We start from the raw sequence: 22,615 nt of genomic DNA, 5'->3' as shown, positions 1-22,615 counted from the left end.
CCATATGTGTCATGAAGTAGAGTTTGTGGAGCACATGTTGCCCTTCTAAGAGTTTTTTTTTTTTTTAGGTTTGAAGCCCAACCTTTTCCAGAGTGCAGAAGTCTCACTTCTTGAGTTGAGGAGGCCGGTTCATTCATTCCTGCAGCTAGGAGCACTTATTGCGGGCTTCAGGCTGAATGTTGTGTGTTCAGGATTCCCAGTTAGCAGTTCGGCTTCTATGGAAATCTTTTTTTTTTTTTGCAGCAAATATCGAACTGGGATAATTTAAGTACCAAAAGAGAAATGTCAACAAATTCAATGACATGCAAGTCCAGAATAAATCCATATTAAGATACAAATGCTGTTTGCAATACATGTCCTTATACCAAACGTTACTAAAATATAAGAAAGGAAGACAAAAACATAGAAAGGAGTGAGAAAATAGGCCCTAGATGGAGAGAAGAAAAGAAACGAAAAAAGACAGGAGAAAAAGAAGGGGAGGGGCGAGACTAAACGACAAAGCAGGGAAGAGAGGGCAGGGAAATGGATCATTCTGGCGAAGCCCAAGTATAGTAATGCTGGGGGGTGGAGGGGTGCAGTTACAATGAGGAGGTGAAATCAAGAGTCATGACGAATGGGGGGGGGGGGGAGGGGGCGGTGGCATCCCGCAGCAGGTGAGACCATGTGAGAAGAAAAATATCTGCTTTGTCCATTAAGTTGTAAATTACCTTTTCATACGGCGCGGTCTTGTACATTTCCGCAAACCATTCCTCATGCGACGGCAGCTGTGGAGAACGCCAACGAATCCAGATCTTGATGAGGGCATTGTCATATTGTTATGCGATCATTAATAAAGTATTTTGAGGGAATTATGAGGAAGGATTAAGGCATTAGCATACTTCTATGAGGGTTATTATGAGGGCATTATGAGGTCTTTGACCATAGTACCATCAGAAGATGAGGGAGTCGGTGTCTGTGATGGAAGATAGAGATTATGGAAAATAGGAGGTTGAGGCTGTGCCTTCCATCATGCGTTTACTTTTCTCCTCATTGGCCTAAGTGTAGATTGTCCAAGTCCTCAAAACTCTTGGGTCCCCAGTGTTGACAGATCATCGGTTTCAATATTTAGTGGGCCTATGTTGCAAACACGTTTTTCAAGTTCGAATTGAAGGGGTCATCGGGCCAGATATTCAGTGGGCCTATGATGCAAGCACATCTCAAGGTGCAGTTGAAGTTGGCCCAGATGTTCAGGTTGTCTATTAATGAAACCGTGTTTCGAAACATGGTGGCATGTCTTGGGCAAGATTAAGGAAGTCTTTTGGAAAGAAAGTGTGAAGTTGCTAGTGGGCGTGGCAGACCAACATGCACCAAGATGTCCAGGGTTAAGGTGCATTTGATTGTTAGATGTTAGAAGTCTGCAACTCTTGAAGATGTTATTTCTTTTGCATGAGACAGGATCTGAGCAAAGGAAGGGCACTCGTCTGCTTTATTGATGGTCGTGATGTTATTGTGCACTGGCAGCAGGTCAGTAATAGCTGAGCTCGAGGCGATGATGAACCAGGTCTCACTGAGGGCCACGAGAATGAGACATTTATCCCCTGATTCAATGACACTTAGTAGTTCTCACTACCAGTAGAACGGGTCCTCAAGGCATGTCTGATAGCAGACTGTGCAAATTCGAGGCCTCGCTTAATGATTTTGTCATTAGAACTCAGTGATGAGTCAGGGAAAGGCGCGACGGAGACCATGGTGAGGAGCTTTTGTATGAAGTTGGTGGGATTGTGTCTAGACAATGAAGGTAAGTGGGGCAGTGTGCAAACTCTCCTGCCCCTTTCAGATTCCAGGATGACTTTGGAGCACCTGTTCACTTTTTGTTGCACGTTTTTGAATTCTGGTAGTCTGAAAGGTTGGAATTGAGGCATATGCTGGGGAATCTGTGGCCTGATCCTCCCTGTCACAAGGACACAGGGTGGTGATGCCATGTTCCTTGGGAGCCTACATTGAGAGATTATGTTTGCCGACCCGAGAGAGAGCTCGATTTGAGTCTCATTCACTTTTACTTCAAACTTCTAGGTATCTTCCACAACGACACACTATTGTTCTATACGAGATCAGGACCAAGTCCCACACAAAGGTGTTACGTGATTTGTCCTGCCAGCAGACTGAGCCATGATTTCCCCGATTCTGTAATGAAATAAAGGCTTTGGACTAAGAGTAAACACACGTCTTATGCTTTCTTTTGTTCCGCTTCTGCAGGTGGCGCGCTGCAAACAGCTGATCTGTGACCCAAGCTACATTACGGATCGCGTTCGCAAGGCTGGTCAGGTCATCCGCGCCATCTGCATCCTGAGCCACCCAATCAAAAACACCAATGATGCCAACTCCTGTCAAATCATCATCCCCCAAAACCAGGTCAACAGGAAGTCAGGTGAGATGGCAGCGGGTGCCCTGGGCTACTCAGTGCTCGTCACAGCTACATGTCGAGGATGGGAATACTAGGACTATTGGTGGACCACCAAGTATAAGGAGGGTGCTTGCCTTTGGTAATGGCAGGAGCGTAGGGGGGTCCATGCACTTGATTAGAGAAGGGATGCTGACTAACCAGCCATTGTGTTGGATTGAGTAGATAGAGCTGTTGCTGGGTAATTTACACAAGAGGTGCTCTGGCTTCTGTTGTGCAGTAGCTGATGAGAATCGTTAATAGGTAATGATCTTCGATAGGTAAAGAATAGTTGCAAATTGGAGGCTGAGCAGATCCAGGTAGCCGCACACTATGGGTGGCCACTGGCATTGTTCACCTGCTGATGCTGTGTGCAGGGCTGGAGTCAGAGGGTGCAAAGGAACCCATAGATGACACTTTGCGCTTACTTTACAGCCCCTTGATAAAAGGCATTCGGGAAGATGTCCCCTGCATTGGGAGCTTAGCAGCACATGAAGGCATGTAGTGGGTGGGCTGGTTTCTGAGTGAATGACAGCCGTATGCTGTGGAGGTGTGGTGAGATGCACAGGTGAACAGATCTGCGGGGGAGACTTAAGTCAGACATGGTAATGGGACTAGGGTAATGAGGTGTGTGGACTACAGGCTTGATGTCAGGAACCATAGCTGGGTGGTGCTGGGTATGGGAGTTGGTCCCAATTTGGCTACACAAACTGCATCCTCTGCTCTTTAGGTCTGACCTAGAGACAGGTTTAGTATGTTTTGCCAGTCTCATGTTTGCAAACAATTGAGAATACAAATACTTATATATCTAGAACTATAGGGGTTTGGGTCAGCCCTCTTCATCTTCATCCATTGGTCTTTTCAGCTGTCATTTGCTATTTGCTACCATACATCACAGCATACCGCATGGGGCAGTGGCTAGGCCCATTTCAGCCATCTGCTCTGTTTATCATGAGTGATGGCATTTTGTTCACACACGTCCTCAAATGCGCCTGGAAGGTAGTCCGCTTGGGTGTCGGCGCTGGAAGGCCAATCTTTGTTTTCATTTCAAGCCCATCTTTTGTTTCTTTATTACTATATTTTTGCGATTGGTCATTTTTTACCCTTTTTGTGCACGTCTGCAGGCCACCTTTAGACAGCAGCCTGTTTACTTTTCGTTCCTATTACATAGCTTTGCAAAAAAATAAAAAGAACAACACTGCAAGCATGCTAAGGCCACACCTGTTGGCTTTTCCAATGCTTGCCCCATTCCATGGAGAAGGTGACCCCGCAGCACCCATTAGCTGCACAAAAGTTAGTAAACCGAAACCTAGTGTAGCGCTGTTAATTAATCTGACTTGCAGCTGCCCTGAATAAGACCTACGTTTCTGCTTTGGCTGGTACTCCACACTTAGGCCAAGTCACTCATAGCAGCAGCAAGTGGGACGGAAGGAATGGTCTGGAGAAGGATCAAGGACAACGTTACAGAACTCATCCAAGTCCAGCCAAACACATCCCAGGACACGAGGGCATTGGAAGATAACCAACTTCATGTCCGCAGGGTTCACAGGTAGATCCACTTGCGGCAAATCAAGTCGCCCAAAGCTGGCAAGAAAAATAGAGTTAGTGTCCCTGGTGGCCCTCCTAAGCCACCTAAAGTGCCCTCAAAGCACCCTCAGGTTTGCCCTTATTTCATCCAATGACTGCCTCTATACCACTCCCAGGACGGACCCCTAAGCAACCCTAGAACAGCCCTAAAGTGTTCCAGGATTACCACCAAAGTAACCTCGGGATGGCCCTTTAAGCACCCCCAGAACCACTCTCAAATCATTCCTAGACTGCTCCAAAAGAAACCCAGGACTGCCCTCTACAGATCCCAGAACTGTCCCCTATGCAAGCCTCTAGGCACCCCAAAGCACCTCCAGGTCTGCCTTCAAACCAATCTGCATCCAAGGCACTCCTAGGACAAAACCTCTGAAACCTTCTGCAGATCAGTCTCACAGCCCGAAGAAACTGGGCATTGCTGTGTGCCACATGGGTTAAGGAAAGGCCGTAAACTAATATTCTATAGAGGATGGAGAGACGACAAAAGGAAAGGCATGGCATACGTTGGTCAGCATCACAATCCCACCACAGCCATAATGTCTTCACGGAAACGTTAGACAGGAGGGAGCACCAAATACAATTAGATCATAGAGGTGCTGTACATCAATGCCCAGGCAAAGACGATAACATACGACACCACACAGATGGTACTCGTAGAGTCGGTGTCATGCAACATAAAGAACAATGTCCATCCTTATCAAACAGATTCCTGCAAATAAAGGGTGCTGAAGCAAAGGCGCTTCACAAATGTCCATGGACCAGGAACATGATGAGCCAGAGAGAATCAACACCAGAAGACCAAGGAAAAATAACCATGGATGAATCAATGGCAGGTGAAACAAGGCTTGAAGCTTGGGCCCTCCTTGTAATAAGGGCCCTAAGAAGACTTTGCATCCCTAAATGTGAGCCCCTGAGTATTAGCAGCTGTGCAACAAGTAACCCATTCAATTACGCGGCAGCACTTAAGAGCTGTGACTGAAACTTTCCACCTTCGATCTAGTCCTTGAAACACAGTTCAGTTAGTAAAAAAGCAAAGTGTTTGCAAGAAGCTGCATGTGAGAGGAAGCCTCCAGAACTCAGTAAAGAAGAGCATGCACTCTGCTAACCCCACTGCTGTTCCACCTGACACCTCCGCCAGTCAGCAGAGCGGAAACAGGTAACATAACAACCAGTTATAGAATGTCTAGGAAGCCATGAGTAAGGATGCTCTCTGGTGTTCCTCTAATGTTCCCTCCACCCACTCTCTTTCCTATGAGCCCAAAACCAAATAGCCCCACGATGCTACCGGCGCAGAACTGCGAGAAAATAAAATGACTCTGATGACACAGCATAAACACCTACCAGGCTGGCAGCCACTTACTCCTTCATTGTGCCACCTCAGTCTCTGCCATGCCACATTCTTTGCTTTCATTGTGTGTGCCACAGAGCTCTTAATTAGTTGAGCATTTGTCACTCACTTTATTCATTTCCTTCTTTGGAATGTTAATGTGGTTAAATGCAATCCTGAGCACTTTAAGATCAGTTAGCTGAAGTGTGCTCAGCTATCTAGAATGTGATGGATACACTGGCAGTGCTGGTCTCTGCTGGGCAGGGTCGTGAGAATAGTTTGAAGATGGTGTATAAGCAGGAAACCCTCGGTGATGTGCTGGGTAGTGAGAATGCATCATTAAAGATGGGTAGTCAAGCAGCCCTGGTCTAAGGTTTCGGCTCGCTAGAGCAAATGATTGGTAAAAGATGGGTAATCAAGAGGCCTGGACCTTGCTTGGTTAGGTAGATCGAATGGTTGTTACCAGACAGATAGTCCAGCAGTCCTGGTCTCTGCATGGGTTGGCCAGAGTGAATAGTTGTTAAAAGATGGGTAGTCAAGCAGAACTGGGCTTGACTTGGATAGAGAGAACCATTGGTAAAATATGGGTAATTATGCAGCCTTGGTTGTGTAGAGCGAATGATTGGTAAAAGATGGGTAGTCTAGCAGAACTTATTTATCCTTGGGTTGGGTAGATCAAATGGTTGGTAAAAGATGGGTAGTTGAGCAGAACTGGTTTCTGCTTGTGTTGGGTAGAGCAAATGGTTAGCAAAACAAGGGTAGTCCAGCAGAACACATTTCTCCTTGGGTTGGAAAGAACGAGCAGTTAGTAAAAGACGAATAGTCAAGCAGTACTGATTTATCTATGGGTGAGGCAGAGCAATGGGTTGGTAAGATGTGTATAGTCAAGCACAACAGGTCTCTGCTTGAGTAGAGCGAATAGTTGAAAAAAGATGGGCAGTAAAGCAGCACTGGTCTCTTCCTGGTTGAGGTATCGAGACTCGAGATGGAACCTGACACACAGACAGGCACTGGGCTCAATTATGCTGCATAGGGAATTAACAGGAAGCTATGGCAGTTCTCGCCTCCTTTGGGCTGTTCAAAAGGTTGTGGCCAGATTACTGATCGAAGATGGGTGTGCACTGGTTACCATGAATGGTTGGTTACTGACACTGGTTTGGGGGCATCATTTTTGCAGAAGGGCACTGTCTGTTCAGGCGTGAACTGTGTAGTGTGTTGGGCGGGCAGTGGGGGTGTGCTTTCTTTATATTTATGTGGACATCTTTCTCTTGCCAGACATCTATGTGTGTATGATCTCCTATGCCCATAATGTCGCTGCCCAGGGGAAATACATCGCCATTGTCAGCACGACTGTGGAGACCAGCGAGCCCGAAAAGGAAATTGAGCCCGCACTGGAGCTTTTAGACCCCGTCGACCAGAAGTAAGACTGAAAAAGACATTACTTGCTTCTTTGAGGCTATTTAATAAAGTGAGGCTGATGATTCCACTCATAGAGATGGCGCAGAGGCACATACACGAACTCTGTCACTCGCTCATCACCGTGCTCACAGAAGGGAGAGAGGGGGGGGGGAGTTTAAATGATTAAAGTCCCAGGGTCATCAGACACACCACATATTGAACCTATAAAGGTGCATCCCACTGACTCACCATTGTTGCGTTGTAGTTTTAATTCACTGTTGTGTATCTGTAATTAAACGGCCAAGAGTACAAGCAGGTGAGCCTTAGCTAGTCTCCGTAAATTAAGGATTTACGCCAGAAGAAACCTAGACCCATTGTTCACTGAGGCGACATCCTTTATCCTTGAAGTGAGTTGACGTGGTGAGGGGAATAATTCCCATGCTTTATGGACCTGCAGGAGTGAGGCCTTTGGTCTTGCGCTACAGGGCTGCGTCATAGAGTGCATCGGATGGCTTGATGTAGGCCATTCCTTGAGAGATGTGTTGTACTCCACAGAGCTGAGCTCTGCTAAGTGCTTTCTGCAGTCCCTAGTGCAGGCGAGTTCTGCTGGAGTCTATGAAGGGATTTGGTGTCACTGGATATCTGGTTCTTCTCAGCCAGGCTTACAGAAGGGTCGTGGGCCAGTTCCATGAACTTTAACTAAAGTGAATACATAGAGCGCAGGACCACAACGCTGCTTCTCTCTTGCACGCTTGGAGGAAGCAGATGCAGGAAATCTATGTTGGTCAGTGAGTTCCTCCAGATACTCTATGTACATTTAAGCACTATCCACAGGTTATCTAGTTAGTTCCCTCTAGGCTCGCTATTATGTCGCCAATATGCGTACTGCTAATCAGATTACTATCCTAGGCGTCCCATCAGACAGGTAAAATCAATGCTTAATTTGTAAAAAAGGTAAGTGCCAGGGCCCTTCTCGGGAGGCCACTGCAGCTTGCACCACTCGTTGCCCCTGCAAGTGGGAAGCAATGGAAGGATCAACATAACAACTGACCATCACACTCCTAGAAGGGTGACAATTCGGACTATTCCAGGCCTCCAACGCTATAAGAATGGCTTGAGCGGCAGGTATTATTCAGTTTTAATGTACATTTACTTCTTCAACTCTGTTGTTGTGCTCATCTTAAAATTAGACAGACAACGCTACCATGTAGTGCACTGGCACTAGAGCCGGTGCTGACAATTAAGTGCTGGTGCTGAGCACCGTAAACCACCCGCTCAAATTAAGCACTGGATAAAATCCAGATTCTGGCCAGCCGGTCACTACCGGGCAAGTTACGGTTCAGATACTGGAACTCCCAACGCTGAAAGACATGTGTGGAGTTCACAGGGAACCTTCGGCCTGTTTCTCCCATGAGTGAGTAATTGAATTAAATGGTGCACACATAGCTCCTTGTGTATGCGACCACACCACACAGATGAAGGAAATCTGTTGCTCGATTCTTTAGGTGTCGTCCCATGCATGCAATAGTGGCCTGTGCTGTGGTGGGGTCTAGGAATGCCTTTCTGACCACCTGTCTTTCTCTCTTACCTTCCTTATTTCTTTGTTTTCGTTTTTCAAGCTTACAAACCATGGTAAATTGCCCAAATGTATTGTCTTCTCATTGCAGGTTCATCGCAATCAGTGACCTGTTTGAATCAACGGATGACGGCTCGGAAAGCCAGGTAAATAACTCTGCGTTAAAGGGTATTCTTCCGAGCTTGTAGAATCTGCACTGTCTGAGAGATCAGCAGAGTGGAGAATAGGTGTGTCTGTCACATTTTATCCATCCTCTGATCATTTATTTCAATTCTTCTAAATACAACAGTCCCACGCACACACCCATGATAGTAGGTGTGCGGTAAGAGATTTCAAAGCACACTCTCTTGGGTGTCCCAGTGTTGTGCATTACAGCACCATGTGTGAGCGGAGAGAGCAGTCTGCCTCTGCATGAGTTCAGAAGAGATATGGCATTTTAGTGGCAAGAAGCCCTTTGTTTGCACCCTTTATATCACTTTTCCTTGCTTATGGACCGTGACATTCAATAGACATAAAGAGCTGAAGAAATCTTGCTGCTTCTCGGCCACGGCTGTGACCCTAGCAGGCAGCAAGATCAGCAGACCACCATTCTCCACTTTACAAGACATCCTGGATGACAACGAGACCTGTTGGATGACACTATATACCTTTCTAGTGGTATTCAATTAAACTGGTAGCAAATGATTACGGCTGATGGATTACTGTGTCTTGCCTCATGCCATCCAGAGCAGTCCTCCTGTGTCCAGACCACCGTTTCTCTTTCCTTTGGCCAACAAATTAAAAATCTAGAGGAATTTCAACTAATGTTTCAGACAGTACAAGTGCACATATATGCTGGACAGAAATAATACAGTTTTAAGGAAGGTGGTTATGGCAGAATTAAGCCGGAGACTCTGGGAGGGACCATTCTGTAGTTTCCATAGGGGTGTCTGTAGACAATTCTGCCTTACATGGCCTCATGGATAGACGGTGCTCAGGAAACACTCCTCAGTCGCCCCTTCAAAGGGAAGCAGTAGTTACTCTTCCTATGGTGTCATGCACAAATGCAAGCACTACTAGGGCACTGTGGGCCTCCTAGGGCAGATGTGGAGCAGACACATAGGGAATGTCAACTTTTCTTATCCCTCGCCAGGACCTCATGAGAGGCAAGTGAAGTATGAGGAGTCCCACAAACTGGTCTCGCCTGGAGAGACAGCATCGCTACCTTGATCCCTGCACCAGTGCATGGACATCTTGTGAAAGTGAAGAGTCCTCCCCCAGGAAGAGATATTCTTATAGAGAAAGCAGTTTTACCTGTGATGTAAATCAGGAATTTAAAACCTCATCCTTCTGCAGTTTACGATACTGTGCCATGCTTCTATGTACATTACCAAGGCAGGCATATAGTTTTCTTCAAAGGTACTTTAATTGGACTTTTCAGCCAACAGAAACTGTTTGAAGAGGAGCTTACTGGGTGTTTGAAAAGGATCTTTCTTCCAAGATTTAAATGTCTTTGTATGTGAGCTCAATGTGCTCAGCGTTGAACACACATTTTTTTTTTTTTTTAAATATTTTTATTGCAGGAATCCGTAAATCGTTACATAATCGGCCAACATTATATATCACGCCCGATCAATGAAATGCAACCCTCCGTTCCCCCACCGTAAGTTACTTACACAGCCATTCAGCCCACAACCCTAGGGTCGGGCGGCGAAATTCAATGGGGGCTCAGGAGGATGTCGAAGCTGGCCCGGAGAACCCGCTGTCCGTCATCTGCTTTTCCAAACAAGCCCATAAACCCAAAAGAACACCCCACTCTTAAAACACCCCAAACCCAGGTAAACCCTCCCCCCCCCCCCCCCCCCCCCGCCATCAGCGCGCGGTACCGACCGCCACAGGATCTCCAAAAGGACCCACTGGGAAAGCAATAGATCTGAAAAGTGCAGTCGTCTATCGGGACTCAGGGCGAGCCTCTTCCTCAAGCTCGGAGTCGCTGGGGGCGCAATAATCCCTAAGGGCCTGCACTAACAACTCCCATTCCAGCGCTGCCTCCTGTGCCTTCTCATTACGCTGCCTCCAAGCTAGCTGGTATCTGAGCGTACTCTCCCCCGCCGCCCACTTCAAAAATTCGCTGCGCCACCGGCTTCCCGTCGGACCAGCTCGTGCCTTCCAGTTCCTGGTCACCTCCCGTTTAGCAAGGAGCAGCCCCAGATCAATGAACTTGCTAGAAATTTTATTTTTGGGGGTATGAGGGAACCAGTGCAGGAGACCCACCGCCGCGTCAAGCGATAAGGATCTCCCCGTCGTCTCCTCCAGGGTCTTCCCCACTTCCTCCCAATAGGATGATAATCCCGGGCAGGCCCACAGCATATGGAGGAGGTCCGCCTCCTGGGCCGGGCACCTGGGGCATTCCGCCGAAGTCGTATCAAAATATCGCCTGATTTTCACCGGGGTCAAATAGGCTCTATGGAGCACGTAGTAGTGGACCAATTGAAAGCGGGCGTGGCGTGTGCCCTTCCAGGCCCTCCGCACTAGCTGGGCCCAGGTCGTCTCCGGGATCTCCCTGCCAATGTCCTCCTCCCAGCGGTTTCTCAAAGTGGTGAGGGGAGCCATCCCCTCATTGATCAGTCTGCCGTAAAGGCAAGTGACCGCCTTCACCGTGCCCGCAGACATCATCACGTATTGGCATACCGGGGATAAAGGAGGTTCCTCCTGCCCGCGTCTCCAGTGCGCCTGGATTGCTCAAACAAGGGCCGAGTGCAGCAAAAAGTCGCCGCGGGGAATCCCGAAGCGCTCGATGAGCTCCTGGAAGGGCAAGAGCGACCCGTCCTCGTATAGATCCCCGATTAACTGCAGACCGGCGTCCTCCCAGGTCGCCAGCCGCGACCAATCACCCCCATGGGGCAGAGCCGTTAGCATCCCCAGCGGTATTTCGGGCGCGTACGGTGTTCGCAGGTGGCCCCGGGCGTGAGCTCGGTTCCAGCACAGGCGGATAGTCCGCTCCTCCATTGATAAGTCCTGCAAGGCCAACCGTTGTCTCATCGCTATGAAGGAGAGAACATGCCTGGCCATGCCCGTTCCCCTCTTTTCTTCGGGGCCCCGGAACTCCCGGGCGATCTCCTGGGTGAAGGCCTGGAGCTGCGCCGCTAAATAATACTTTTCGAAGTCCGGCACCGCAAGCCCACCCTCCTCCTTCGGCCTCAGTAGGGTCTTGAGGGCCACCCGCCGGCGGCCCGAACCCCAAAGGAATCCGACAATCATGGATCGTAAAAGTCGAAACGTGGTCGGTGGGACCCAGATCGGTAGTGTCCGGAAATAATATAGCAACCGGGGGAGCGCCACCATTTTAAGCAAAGCAATCCTCCCAGCCACCGAGAGCGGTAGCGTGGCCCAAAAGCCCATATTGCCTCGAAGTGCTCGAATGCCCCGGGCAATGTTCCCATCCAGGAGGCCAGAAGGTTCATGATAGACATACACCCCTAGATACTTAAAGCAGTCAGGTTCCCATCTAATCTCCCTACTCAAAGTAGGGGTAGGGGTGCCCCTGCGGACCGGGAAAAGACAGGTCTTAGTCCAATTCACTCGGAGGCCCGAGACCTCCCCAAACTCCATGAGCGCCGTCGCAGCCCTATGTAGGGCATCTAGCGGGTCTTCTAGGAAGAGCAACAGGTCGTCTGCATACAGCGAGATGTAATGCGGGCTCAGCGTTGAACACACATATCCTCCTTTCAAGCTCATGTAGAAAGCTGACACACAGTTGGTTTCTTTGAAGGCAACTTCCACTGTTGACATGACATTTGCTTGAAGAGTTAGTGAGATTCATGATTTTGTTTGTGGACGAGCGTCCACCGTCTCGCACACAGATATGGTACACCAGAACTTTCTCTCAAGAGATTGTTGAAGTTTGATTTAAAGCAGCATACTTCTTTGCCTGTGTTCTACCGTTAAACATGTGCGACTCCAAGGCAGCTCCATGGGACTATCTTTAAACGACAAGAACTTCAAATTTATAAATTATAACTTTGTGGCATATGCTTCTGCTGTGCATGGTGCAGCAATTTATTTTTTACTAATAAAAAACAGGAGAGAGAAGAACTCCTATAATCGTATTAAACAAAAGAGTGGAGTAAAGACCTAAATTGAAACCTCAAATGAGAGACAAACATCATAGTTAAGTTGATTTCAAAACAAAATATCTAGACATTAAAAAATACATGTATTGAAGAAGTAAATTCTATATTTCTTTGCCCCAACTTTAAAAGCACAAACAAGGACACATCCAACTCCACAGACACTTGTGCCCTGAAAAAGTCCCAATGTCTTGGGACGAAACATGTTGGCTGTGTCCAAGCTTTTGCTGTCTCTTCAATTAAAATGGAAATTTCAATGAAAAATATTTGTTTTAAAATGTTTTATTTGAAAGATAAAATTGATCTTCAGTTATTCCCCTCCTCTTTTCAGTTGTATTTTTTTCCGAGCATGTGTTTAAAAATACCTGAAAGCTGCACTTGACCCTGTACTAAGTTTCGATCACATCCACATCCTAACATTACTTTAACCCTTGTCAACACGATCCTTGTTCCCACCCCTAACCCTATTTATTGCTCTGACTCTATGCCTGACTGACCACAGACCCAATGTTACGCTGTCCCTAACACTAACCAATTCCTCTCCAAAGCCCTGCCTTTTACCACTAGCCCAAATCCAGGCCCACGCTCTAACTTTATCCCTAGCCCTTTACTTTGCCCTTACTTAATCTTTTCCTTTGCCTTCTCTAGTCAAAGCTTATCTTTGATGTTTTCCTTTGTCCTACACATACACCTAATCTAGACCTTGTTTGTAACACTCCCTTGACTCTAGATTGGAGTGTATTCACATTTTGATGAAATGCATTACTCTGAATGGTTATTTCTCTGATTTTCCTTTATCTACATTTTTGCAGTTAAATACTCTCATTAAATTAATTTTCTCTGTTAAGAACTGGGTATAAGTGACAGGATAGCGTAAAATAGCAAAGAAGCAAGGATGCAGGCTAGCGTAAAATAACAAAGAAGCAAGAATGCAGGCTAGCGTAACATAGCAAAGAAGCAAGGATGCAGACTAGCGTAAAATAACAAAGAAGCAAGAATGCAGGCTAGTGTAAAATAACAAAGAAGCAAGGATGCAGGCTAGCGTAACATAGCAAAGAAGCAAGGATGCAGGCTAGCGTAAAATAACAAAGAAGCAAGAATGCAGGCTAGCGTAACATAGCAAAGAAGCAAGGATGCAGGCTAGCGTAAAATAACAATGAAGCAAGAATGCAGGCTAGCGTAACATAGCAAAGAAGCAAGGATGCAGGCTAGCGTAAAATAACAAAGAAGCAAGGATGCAGGCTTTTAGGATTCCCCAAATTGTTTCAAAGGAAGAAGGGTGAGGAAAGAGGGGTCTAAGCGAGTGCTTAACTTGCAAAAAAAAAACCAAAAAAACAATAAGTGCCAGTGCCCTCGTCAGGAGTTCACTCTAGCGTGCACCGCCCATTGCCGCTGCCAAGGCCATACCAACACAGCTGCTAATACCACACTCCTACAAGTGTGACCATTCACACCATTCCTTGCCCCGAAAGCTATAAGAATGGCTTGGGTGCCAGATGTTAATCATTTTTAATGTATATGTAATTTTAAAAAAACACATGTTGTTGGGCTCTTCTCTAAATTACACAAACTGCTCCACCATGTTGGGGAACTGTCATGAGTGCTGGTGTTGACAATTAATTGTCGTTGCTGAGCACCGAAAGTGACCAGCTCAAATTAAGCACTGGTCTGAATACCTATTTGGACGAATCTATGTAGTTTGTCAGGAATGAGGTGAACCAATTAAGGACTTCTGTGGAGATGCCCAGGTGGGAGAAAAAAAAATTAAGGGGCAGATGTACGCAAATACAATTTTGCATTTCCTAAGTAGCGACTCCATAGGAATCGCTATTTAGGAAATGCAAAATGTGTATGAAATTCCCGATTTCCTAATAGTGATTCCTACAAAGCAGGAATAACTATTTGGAAACCGTGATTGGGAAATCCCATGCCATTCATACCAGCGGGCCTGTTTAGCATTTCCAAAATAGCGATTTCCTATTAGGAAATCGCTATTTTGCAAATGCTAAACCAAGGATGGATATGGGCATAAGGCTATTTGTACTGCACCTCAAAAATAGTGGCGCCCATATAGAGCTCATATATGCCTTAGGGGCATGTGTGGGCTCTATTGCACTTAAAAAAAAGCATTTTGGGGTCCTTTGTTTTAAAAATGCACATGGTTACCACTGAGTTTGAGTCGATGGTAATTGCATTTCCTAAATGATCATTTTGCATTTAGGAAATGCTTTGTACATGTGCTGAGAAACTGCAGATAGGAAATCCCTATTTGCCTTTTCCTATTTTAGGGAATTGAAAAGTGCGATTTCAACTGGGTAGAAATCACATTTTCCGATTCCCTAAAGTCCTTTGTACATAGGAAAAGGCGGCTTTGCATTACTTAATGGGCCGAAACTGCGATTCGGCCCGTTAAGAAATGCAAAAGTCCTTTGCACATTTGGCCCTATGTATGACTTTGTGAACAATGGTATAGAAAGCTGCAGAGTATTCAAAAAGGATGTGGAGACGAGGTTCACCTTTATTGATTTAGAGGGTGTCAGAAGGTGACAGCAGTCACTGCTCCTCTAAAGTTCAAGGGCTACTCCTTTTTGCAGTACAAAAGGGGGTGGTGATGGACGGAGCATCAAAACCAATCAAACACTCATGGCATAAGTTGGCAGGGTATGCTCAGACGTGAGTCCCTTGCTCACTTTGTCACAGGATTCAAGCAAGCCTGGCTGAAGACGGCTGAAATGCCAGAAACCGGTCCTAGGAAGCTTGTTTCCGGTCCAGGGAAGGCATGGCTTGGCAGTTCGTGCTGGACTGTTCCCATGAGGCACAGGGTCAGACTGATTTGCATATGGCCATGTCTGAACTGGGGTGGCAGAGTGGGCTAAAGAACGGTGATGGATCAAACCCAGATCTGTTGACTGGGTGTGAGTGTTTGATTGGTTCTGATGCTCCGTCCATCCCCACCCCCTTTTGTACTACTCCTTTTTGCAGGCGTCCACTGCCTGAGTGGATCCTGAGGATTAGAAAGCTCTACGCTGTTGCAGATAGGTATGTCTGAGGTCCTAGGTAGTGTAAACCACGCTACAAAGCAACAGAGCGTACAATAAAGGGGGGATACGGCCATAGGTGGAGAAGGAAGTAGGGGTAGATGTACGGGGGAACAGGTGCTAACTACAACTCGGTGGGAGCTGGGCTCATCATCAGTGCCATGAGGTAGTACATTTGCGAATCGATGATGTATTGTTTGAAGTTTTTTAATTAAGAGGGTGTTGCTGTTGGTCGATTTCCCAGAATTATGGTGATGGTGAGAGGTGATTTGTGCAAGGATTTACTGGTTGCAGAGCGCTTTACTTTTACGTCCCGCTTCAATAATGGTGTGGTTCTAATCCTCTGTTTTCACACTGCGTATGGTGTATTTTCTACTGGCTGATGCAGTTAGACAGTCTGTGGGAGATTAGTGTGAGTGCCTGTCTTACAGGTTAACTCATTTTGCTTTGTTTACATATTACCTACAGCTGTCAATTAGCCGATGAGTCGTTACTAGATGGCCCATTGTGAATTCTACACAAAACAAGACTTCTCCAGCTACTTTGCTAGGAATACCTGTCTTGCGGCTATTAGCATGACACATCTGGTATTTCTTGCACAGTTTATCTAAACTCTACTGTGTGGGGTCTTGTGCGTGGCAGACACTGACGTGTGCTAAGATTTTATTAAATCTCCTCTGATAGTCTTACGCCACCTTCTCTCCTCCCAATTTCAATATTGCTAGCTAATCTTTACCAAAGCCATGTAACTTTAAAAAAGATTCTACGATGGAGCAAAGTGGTTCAACAGTAAGGCTGGTTCTTTGACCATCTTCGTTAGAGCTACATAAATCCCTTCTTGGGAGATTAGAATTTTCCTTTTCCAAACATACTGTATAGCAGCTTTCTCTCTACCTCAGACCTTATTATTAAAAATAAAATATACACAATTATCAGCATTAGACACAATTATCTGCTGTACCTTAATCTTTAAAGGAATATGTGGGATGAAGAAGCCAAAACGTACAGGTAACGCGACAGAACAGCACAGGCCGGCGTGAAGGGGAGATTCTGAACAGAGAATTGACAATTTATATAGAAAACCCCTTATAATGTAAGTTATTGTTCTAGAGACACCTTGGAGATATGCACATGATGAATACTCACCACAATATGAAACCTCAAGGAAATGTCGGGCACAGTGAAGCCCACAACATACGTGCCTTTTCCAAACATAGGCTGTGTTGCAACAACATCTGAGAATTAGTAGCCCGCTAAATAAACCGCTCCAATTCTGCATTCCAGAAAGGACAGAAAATATGACAAAGAATTACAGACGCAAAGTCACAAAGGTGGAACAAAGAAGGTAGGAAGAGAAATCCATGTATATTGTCATGGAAATACCGGCAAACTATAAATAATTTATAACAATTGAGGTAAAAAGCACTTTAACAATCAGGGGAAACAGCATGAAGGTTCTAAACGTTAGGTTTCAAATACTATACGGACTACTCCAGGGTCCTCAGAGAGAGAAGTTTGTGCCCGATCTTAATTTTTATAATTGGTGGTTATGTGCTGAAATAATCCGACTTGGCCATGCGCCTAGCTTCCTTAAAACTCTGTCGGACACCCATAGTGTCAATATTGGAATCTTGATGAATCCAATCTTTTTCTCGCTGATCCACAGGAGCTCATTCTTTCATCTGGAGATGTGCCCAGTGTACTTCAGAGGAAACCCTAGTGGCTGCATGATTTTAGATCTTGGTTTCTCTTCCAGTTTAGACCTGGAACCATATGTGCTCTTTCAATTTCACATTGAACCTTGAGCGGGGAGGTGGAGGTGAACCAAAAGATTCAATTACTTTTTGGAAAATCCAGAGAGGGCATCCCGGCACCGTTCTCAAGAACGCCTGAGACACTAATGTTCCAACTTTAAAAGTATCTTTTGAGTAAAGGAAAGCATCAATTTAGATTGTGTGGTGTCTTCTTCCTGTTTGGTAACATTTCCGACACCTATGCTGTCTTCATATTGCTTCTCTCTTTCGGTGAATGCTTTCAGCTTGCCTTTGAGATTGTCAAATGTAATGTACCTTGCATGCATGTATGACATTTGTTCCAACCTGGTTTGGCCAGTTAGAATACTATGACTGGCAACTAATGGTCATAAGGAACTGGCGCTGGTGGCCCAGATTGAAATGCAGTAAAATGATAAGTGTATCATACCTTAACCTGTGCAAGGCAAACAGACCAATAGCACAATGTTGGAATGAATTCACCCTGAGGGTTGCATCTATGACATGGAGTGAATACGTAGAGACGTTGGGAGGGAGGTTAGGGACTGTGGAACAAAAGTTGCAATTCTTATTTTGTTTTTTGCTTTTATAGTCATTTGCAAAATGTTATATAAAGACTTTAAAGAAACTATTGGTCATACAGCCATGGATGATAGTAGGGAAGTGACATCATGCAACCCTTGAGGCGCTCCCCCACCCGTTACATCATATTGGCGACCAGTTATTCCACTCTTAGTCACTTAACATGGAGCATTGCCTCTTTACCATCACTTTTGATTGGCTAACTTCTATGCTTCCACTACTTGCTTTTCAAGCACTACTTTTTTTCTTTTGGGTTAAGCATTCCAACGGAGTGCATGTGTTTTCCAGCTGTCTCCCCCTGCACTCCGTTTTGCTGTCTGTCGTCAGTGTGCTTCTTGCGTCCCCTTCACGTTGTGCTCACCCTTGTGCACGCCCCTGCCCTGTTACTTTTTCGCTGTGTGTGTCTCTCTCACTTTTGCTCCTACTTCCCATCATCCCCTTCGGTGTTGCTTCCCCCGCCAACGCCCATCCCTCTCGCCTGTTGCTTCTCCTCGCCGCCCATGTACTTCCGTTGCTTACCTCTGTGCTTCTCCCCAACCTGCTCCACATTGCTGTCTAACCCGTTGTTTCTCCTCCCACCAACTGTGTCCACTGTGTTGCTTCTGTCCCCCCAAGTTGCTTCTGCCTCACCCACTCATTTAAAAAACTCATATTGGTAACTAAACAGAAAAGAGTGCCTGCATCGTTTTGCAGGCGCGCTCCGGGTTGGCGCAGTATGAGAAAGATGACAATAGTAGACGTAAGTATGTTATACATGACATTAGGACAATGCAGTGTGCAACTCTCCCTGTATTGAATTCTAGACCAGAGACCTCAAACAAAATGCATGATTTCTTGTTTTCTCATTTCCAAACCAGAATTCTACAACAAAACCATAAACCAGGTCTTACTGTGTCCCTCAAACATAAGAAATTCTAAAACCAAAAGCAGCTTTGGTGAAACACATGGCAGCTCGTGCAAAGTCTCACAAAGCTACGAAACACCACTTGCGTATTCAAGTATACAAGCACTTCCTGTTGCTCTCTGCTGCTACATTGGTGTCCCAGGATACAAGAGTATTGCAGTGAGGGACTGAGGGTGTGCAATGAAACCTGAGCAAGATGCCTGCAGAGACACAGAGCTTCGCAGTCTTGGTCTCATAGACCTGGCGTGCAGCCATCGGAAGCTTCAGCCCAAATACAGGTTAGCTTCATTAGTTGTCTCATGTTTCGCTATTTTCCCCTTCGTGAGTCGACAAGCAAAAGACGTATATCTGTTTTTACTCCATCTGAGACTTCAGGCGAGTATGCGTACAGACTTGTGCAGCCCGGCATCAACAGGGCGACATTGTGGGCACACAGAAGCATGCCCACCTGGCATTAGTAGATTATTCTAATACCATACTGATGTGAATAAAACGCTGATTGAGATCCACCTGTACAGGTGAGTAACATGTTCATCTAACTCATTCTTGCAAAGTCATAGCAAGGGGCTTTACTTTAAGCACCCCCTCCACCAAGTTGCCTGCCTCCAACGCCTCTCTCTTTCTCTGTCAACCTCCCCCACTCTGCAGGTTTTCTGCTCTCGCTCGTATGACGCCACCACCCACTTCGAGACCACCTGCAACGACATCAAGGACATCTACAAGCGAATGACCGGCACGGACTTTGATTTTGAGAACATGAAGCGCAAACAGAACGACGTCTTTGGGGAAGACGAGCAGTGAGGCAGGAGAGCGGGACCTCCTCCGGCCCCCGCTCTACCACCACCACCCACCTGCCCACCTACTCACCCCGGATCTAGAGCTGCTGCTTCCCATAACTTATGATGACAACGTCTGTAACCCCTTAAACCCCTTTTATCCTCTCTTGGCCTGTCCTTTCTCATTCCAGACCACATAACCACAGGCTGCTGGAAGGGCCGTATACAAATATTTACGTATATACTGTCTACCACTTACAGAAAATAACCATTCCACTCTGAGCTAACCTACTACTGTTCCTCTTCTTTCTTCTTTGTGTTGCCTTCTCTCCTCCCCATTCACCCTTTCATCCTTCACTTCAGTTTCTATATTTCATGTCATTGGAGGGGAGGGGGGGGGGTGTCATTTTTTTAACTTGGTAATTATGCTGTATTTATTTCTTTCGTGCAAAAAAATAAATAATTAAAAGAAGGTTCTGCCCAGTGACTCCCATCAAGCATGGGACCAGGTGCTATGTCATTCCCTGGCACAGGTCCTATTAACTGGCCTTTTTCTGCACACCTGTCTCGGTTTGGAATCACTCCTAGGGTCAAAGAGTTTCCTGATGTTGGAGGTGTTGGTGTGTCCCTCTGGCACCGTGTGCTGTGTCCCAGTAGCCATAAAACTGCTGTTCTCCATGTGCCTCGACCAGTTAGCACCTTTGGTAATGGTGGGGTTTGCAGAATGTGTGTTCTAGATTCTCATATGGTGCTGCCTTGTAGTTTTGTGTTTGGAATTTTAGAACCTGTTTTTTTCCATTATTCTTTTGTTTCTTTTTCAGGGTTTGCATTTGCAGTTAGCTCTGCAACTAGCGAGAGAGGAGTAGGAAAGCTCTTTAGAATCTCGTTGCCCACCTACTGCTCTGTCTTGGACTTTCACTTCTACTGCAGGATGGTATACCAGTAGCAGAAGCCACTTAGTGGGGATTGCTTCATGAAAGCAACCATTGGTCCTTAGACAATCCTGTTGCTTGGGAGATGCAATAGATGGGATGGTATTGACCCAACACATTGCCCTCATGACCTACACATTTTTAGGCTATTACAAAGGATGGCTGCCATGCCACTCATGCATTTAAGCTTGCAGAAGCAACTCTCTGTGTTGTGTCTGATCATGAAGCTATGTCTTGCCTAGTTGCCAACTTCATAAAGTTCAGGCAAGGGATATTTTGAATCCACAAGAGGCATACTCTGTAATGGAAAAAATAAATATGTAAAAAAACATTTACATATAGCAACTAGAGCTTTGAGGAATGGACAGGCCTTCCCTTAGATGTGTAACCATAGTGTTGAGTACAGATTCACTGCTGTCTGAGGACTTCGTTGCATGTCTTATGAAATTACCAGGTGTAGCAATTCCACTCTTAACATTGTTTGAGATGGCACTGGGTAGTGATGGTTCATAAGGTCAGTGCTCCCCATTTCTAATGGGTGCAGTCTGGATGCTCCCTTCAGCTTCTGGGGGTGCCTTATGGAATGACCATAGGACCTTCAGCAATAAGGCAGGTCTCCTGATATACCCCCCTATAAGAGGTGAGCACCAGACGAAAGAGGAAGAAGGGTTGAGTGGTTCATGACGGAAGTATTGTTGCAAGAGGATCTGATCCTGCTGAAGACCCCGTCCGAGCTCCCTAAAGGCAAATATTCAGTGCATTAGTAATACTGTCAAATCTGGAGGTGGGCAGGCCTTCTGAAATCTCGACAAGTGCTTTGACGGTTTGTGCCAAGGGTAGAATACTGTCAAAAAAGTTGCTGTGCTTTGTTTAAGTAGTTTGTGTCATTAAAATCATCATCATTTTTGTTTTTTATAGAGGTAGCGGGTTGTGATAATTGAGCGGGTACTCGTGGCAGGGAACGGGTAGTCTTGTGGAATAACTTTGGATGATTCCTCAAGCACTAACATATTGGTATGGAGTACTTCCATATCTTTTCCGTACTCCTCCAAGAAGGCACATCTCACCAAAAGATACAAAACAAATATCAGGTTGAACATTGATTGCAATGTGTATGGGAGAATCATCCAAAGCTATGGCCGATTGGAAGTAGAATGCACCATAACATTCGCCATAGGATTCGGAAAGTTTTAGGGATAGTCACTTCTTGAAAAAGGTATATTCCTACGCATCAGTCTTACAAAACATTTTCCATTGGTTTCTCTTGAAGTGGATAATCAAATTGATTTTTCAGGAAGGGGAATGCTCAGATATTAATTGTTCATAGAAGTGAAAAGTTCCAATGTTGTTCTCTCTTGGAAAGTAATCGAGCTAATATCAGTCATTCTTGCACAGAGATTGATCCCTCAACCGATGCTCTTGTAAAGAAGATCCTGCAAAATGTCACTCTTGGGTAAAGTCTATTACCAGAAGTTGCTCTCTGTGGACAATATTCTAATTCGCTTTTGGGTGGAAATACACCCATGAGTTTCCCTTGGTTTGAAAATGTTCCCATAAATCACTCTTGGGTTAAGAATAATTCAGTAAGTTGCTTTAATGCAGAAATAGCCCCAAACGCCAGGAGTGGCTGGAAGAGTTATTATAATGATAACAGAAGTAAATCTAGGGCGGAGACGGTACCTACACATTGTAATTGGGTGAACAATATTCTAATAACACTCTTGGAAGTGCAGATTCTTATACTAATTGCTTCTGGGTGGGATATGCTGTAATAACTGTCATTTGAAACTAAAATCTTTTCATATGTTGCTCCTAGAAGGCAATATAAGAGTTCCTCGTGGCTTTGAAATGCAAAAGTGGTGCTTGGAAGATGAATGTAAGAGTTGCTTCAGTTAGTGGAATGTACAAATTACCATTGTAAGTTAAATTGGAGAGCTTCTCTTTGACGACAATGTATGAGTTACTCTTGTAAGTTAAATGTGAGAGTTGCTTTTGCTTTTTGAAGATAGTGTAAAAGTTACTCTTGGAATTTAAATATGAGCATTACTCTCTGAAGACTATATAAGACTTACTCTTGGAAGTTAAATGTGAGAGATGCTCTCGGAGGGGGTGTTTCCCCTGAAATGAGACGTAAGAGTCTTGGACGTTAAAAGTGAGAGAGATGCTCTTTGAAGACAATGTAAGAGTTACTCTTGAAA

The 22,615-nt window shown here is 45.6% G+C and overlaps 1 protein-coding gene across 1 annotated transcript in view; it reads left to right on the top strand.

The window, feature by feature from the left end:
• GDI1 (GDP dissociation inhibitor 1) overlaps positions 1-19,958 on the top strand; it is a 73,832-nt gene extending 53,874 nt beyond the window's left edge. Inside the window, exons 8-11 of the mRNA XM_085629713.1 lie at positions 2,236-2,407; positions 6,606-6,750; positions 8,396-8,450; positions 19,358-19,958. Of these exons, the coding sequence (XP_085485839.1) occupies positions 2,236-2,407; positions 6,606-6,750; positions 8,396-8,450; positions 19,358-19,510 (525 nt within the window). The 3' untranslated portion in view covers positions 19,511-19,958. The remainder of the gene's footprint in view (positions 1-2,235; positions 2,408-6,605; positions 6,751-8,395; positions 8,451-19,357) is intronic.
• Positions 19,959-22,615: the final 2,657 nt, after the last annotated feature.

The sequence above is a fragment of the Triturus cristatus genome, chromosome 10 (assembly GCF_964204655.1).
Source record: "Triturus cristatus chromosome 10, aTriCri1.1, whole genome shotgun sequence".
Taxonomy (NCBI): domain Eukaryota; kingdom Metazoa; phylum Chordata; class Amphibia; order Caudata; family Salamandridae; genus Triturus; species Triturus cristatus.
Note: the sequence above shows the minus strand (reverse complement) of the source record. Positions and strands in the feature narration are given on the sequence as shown.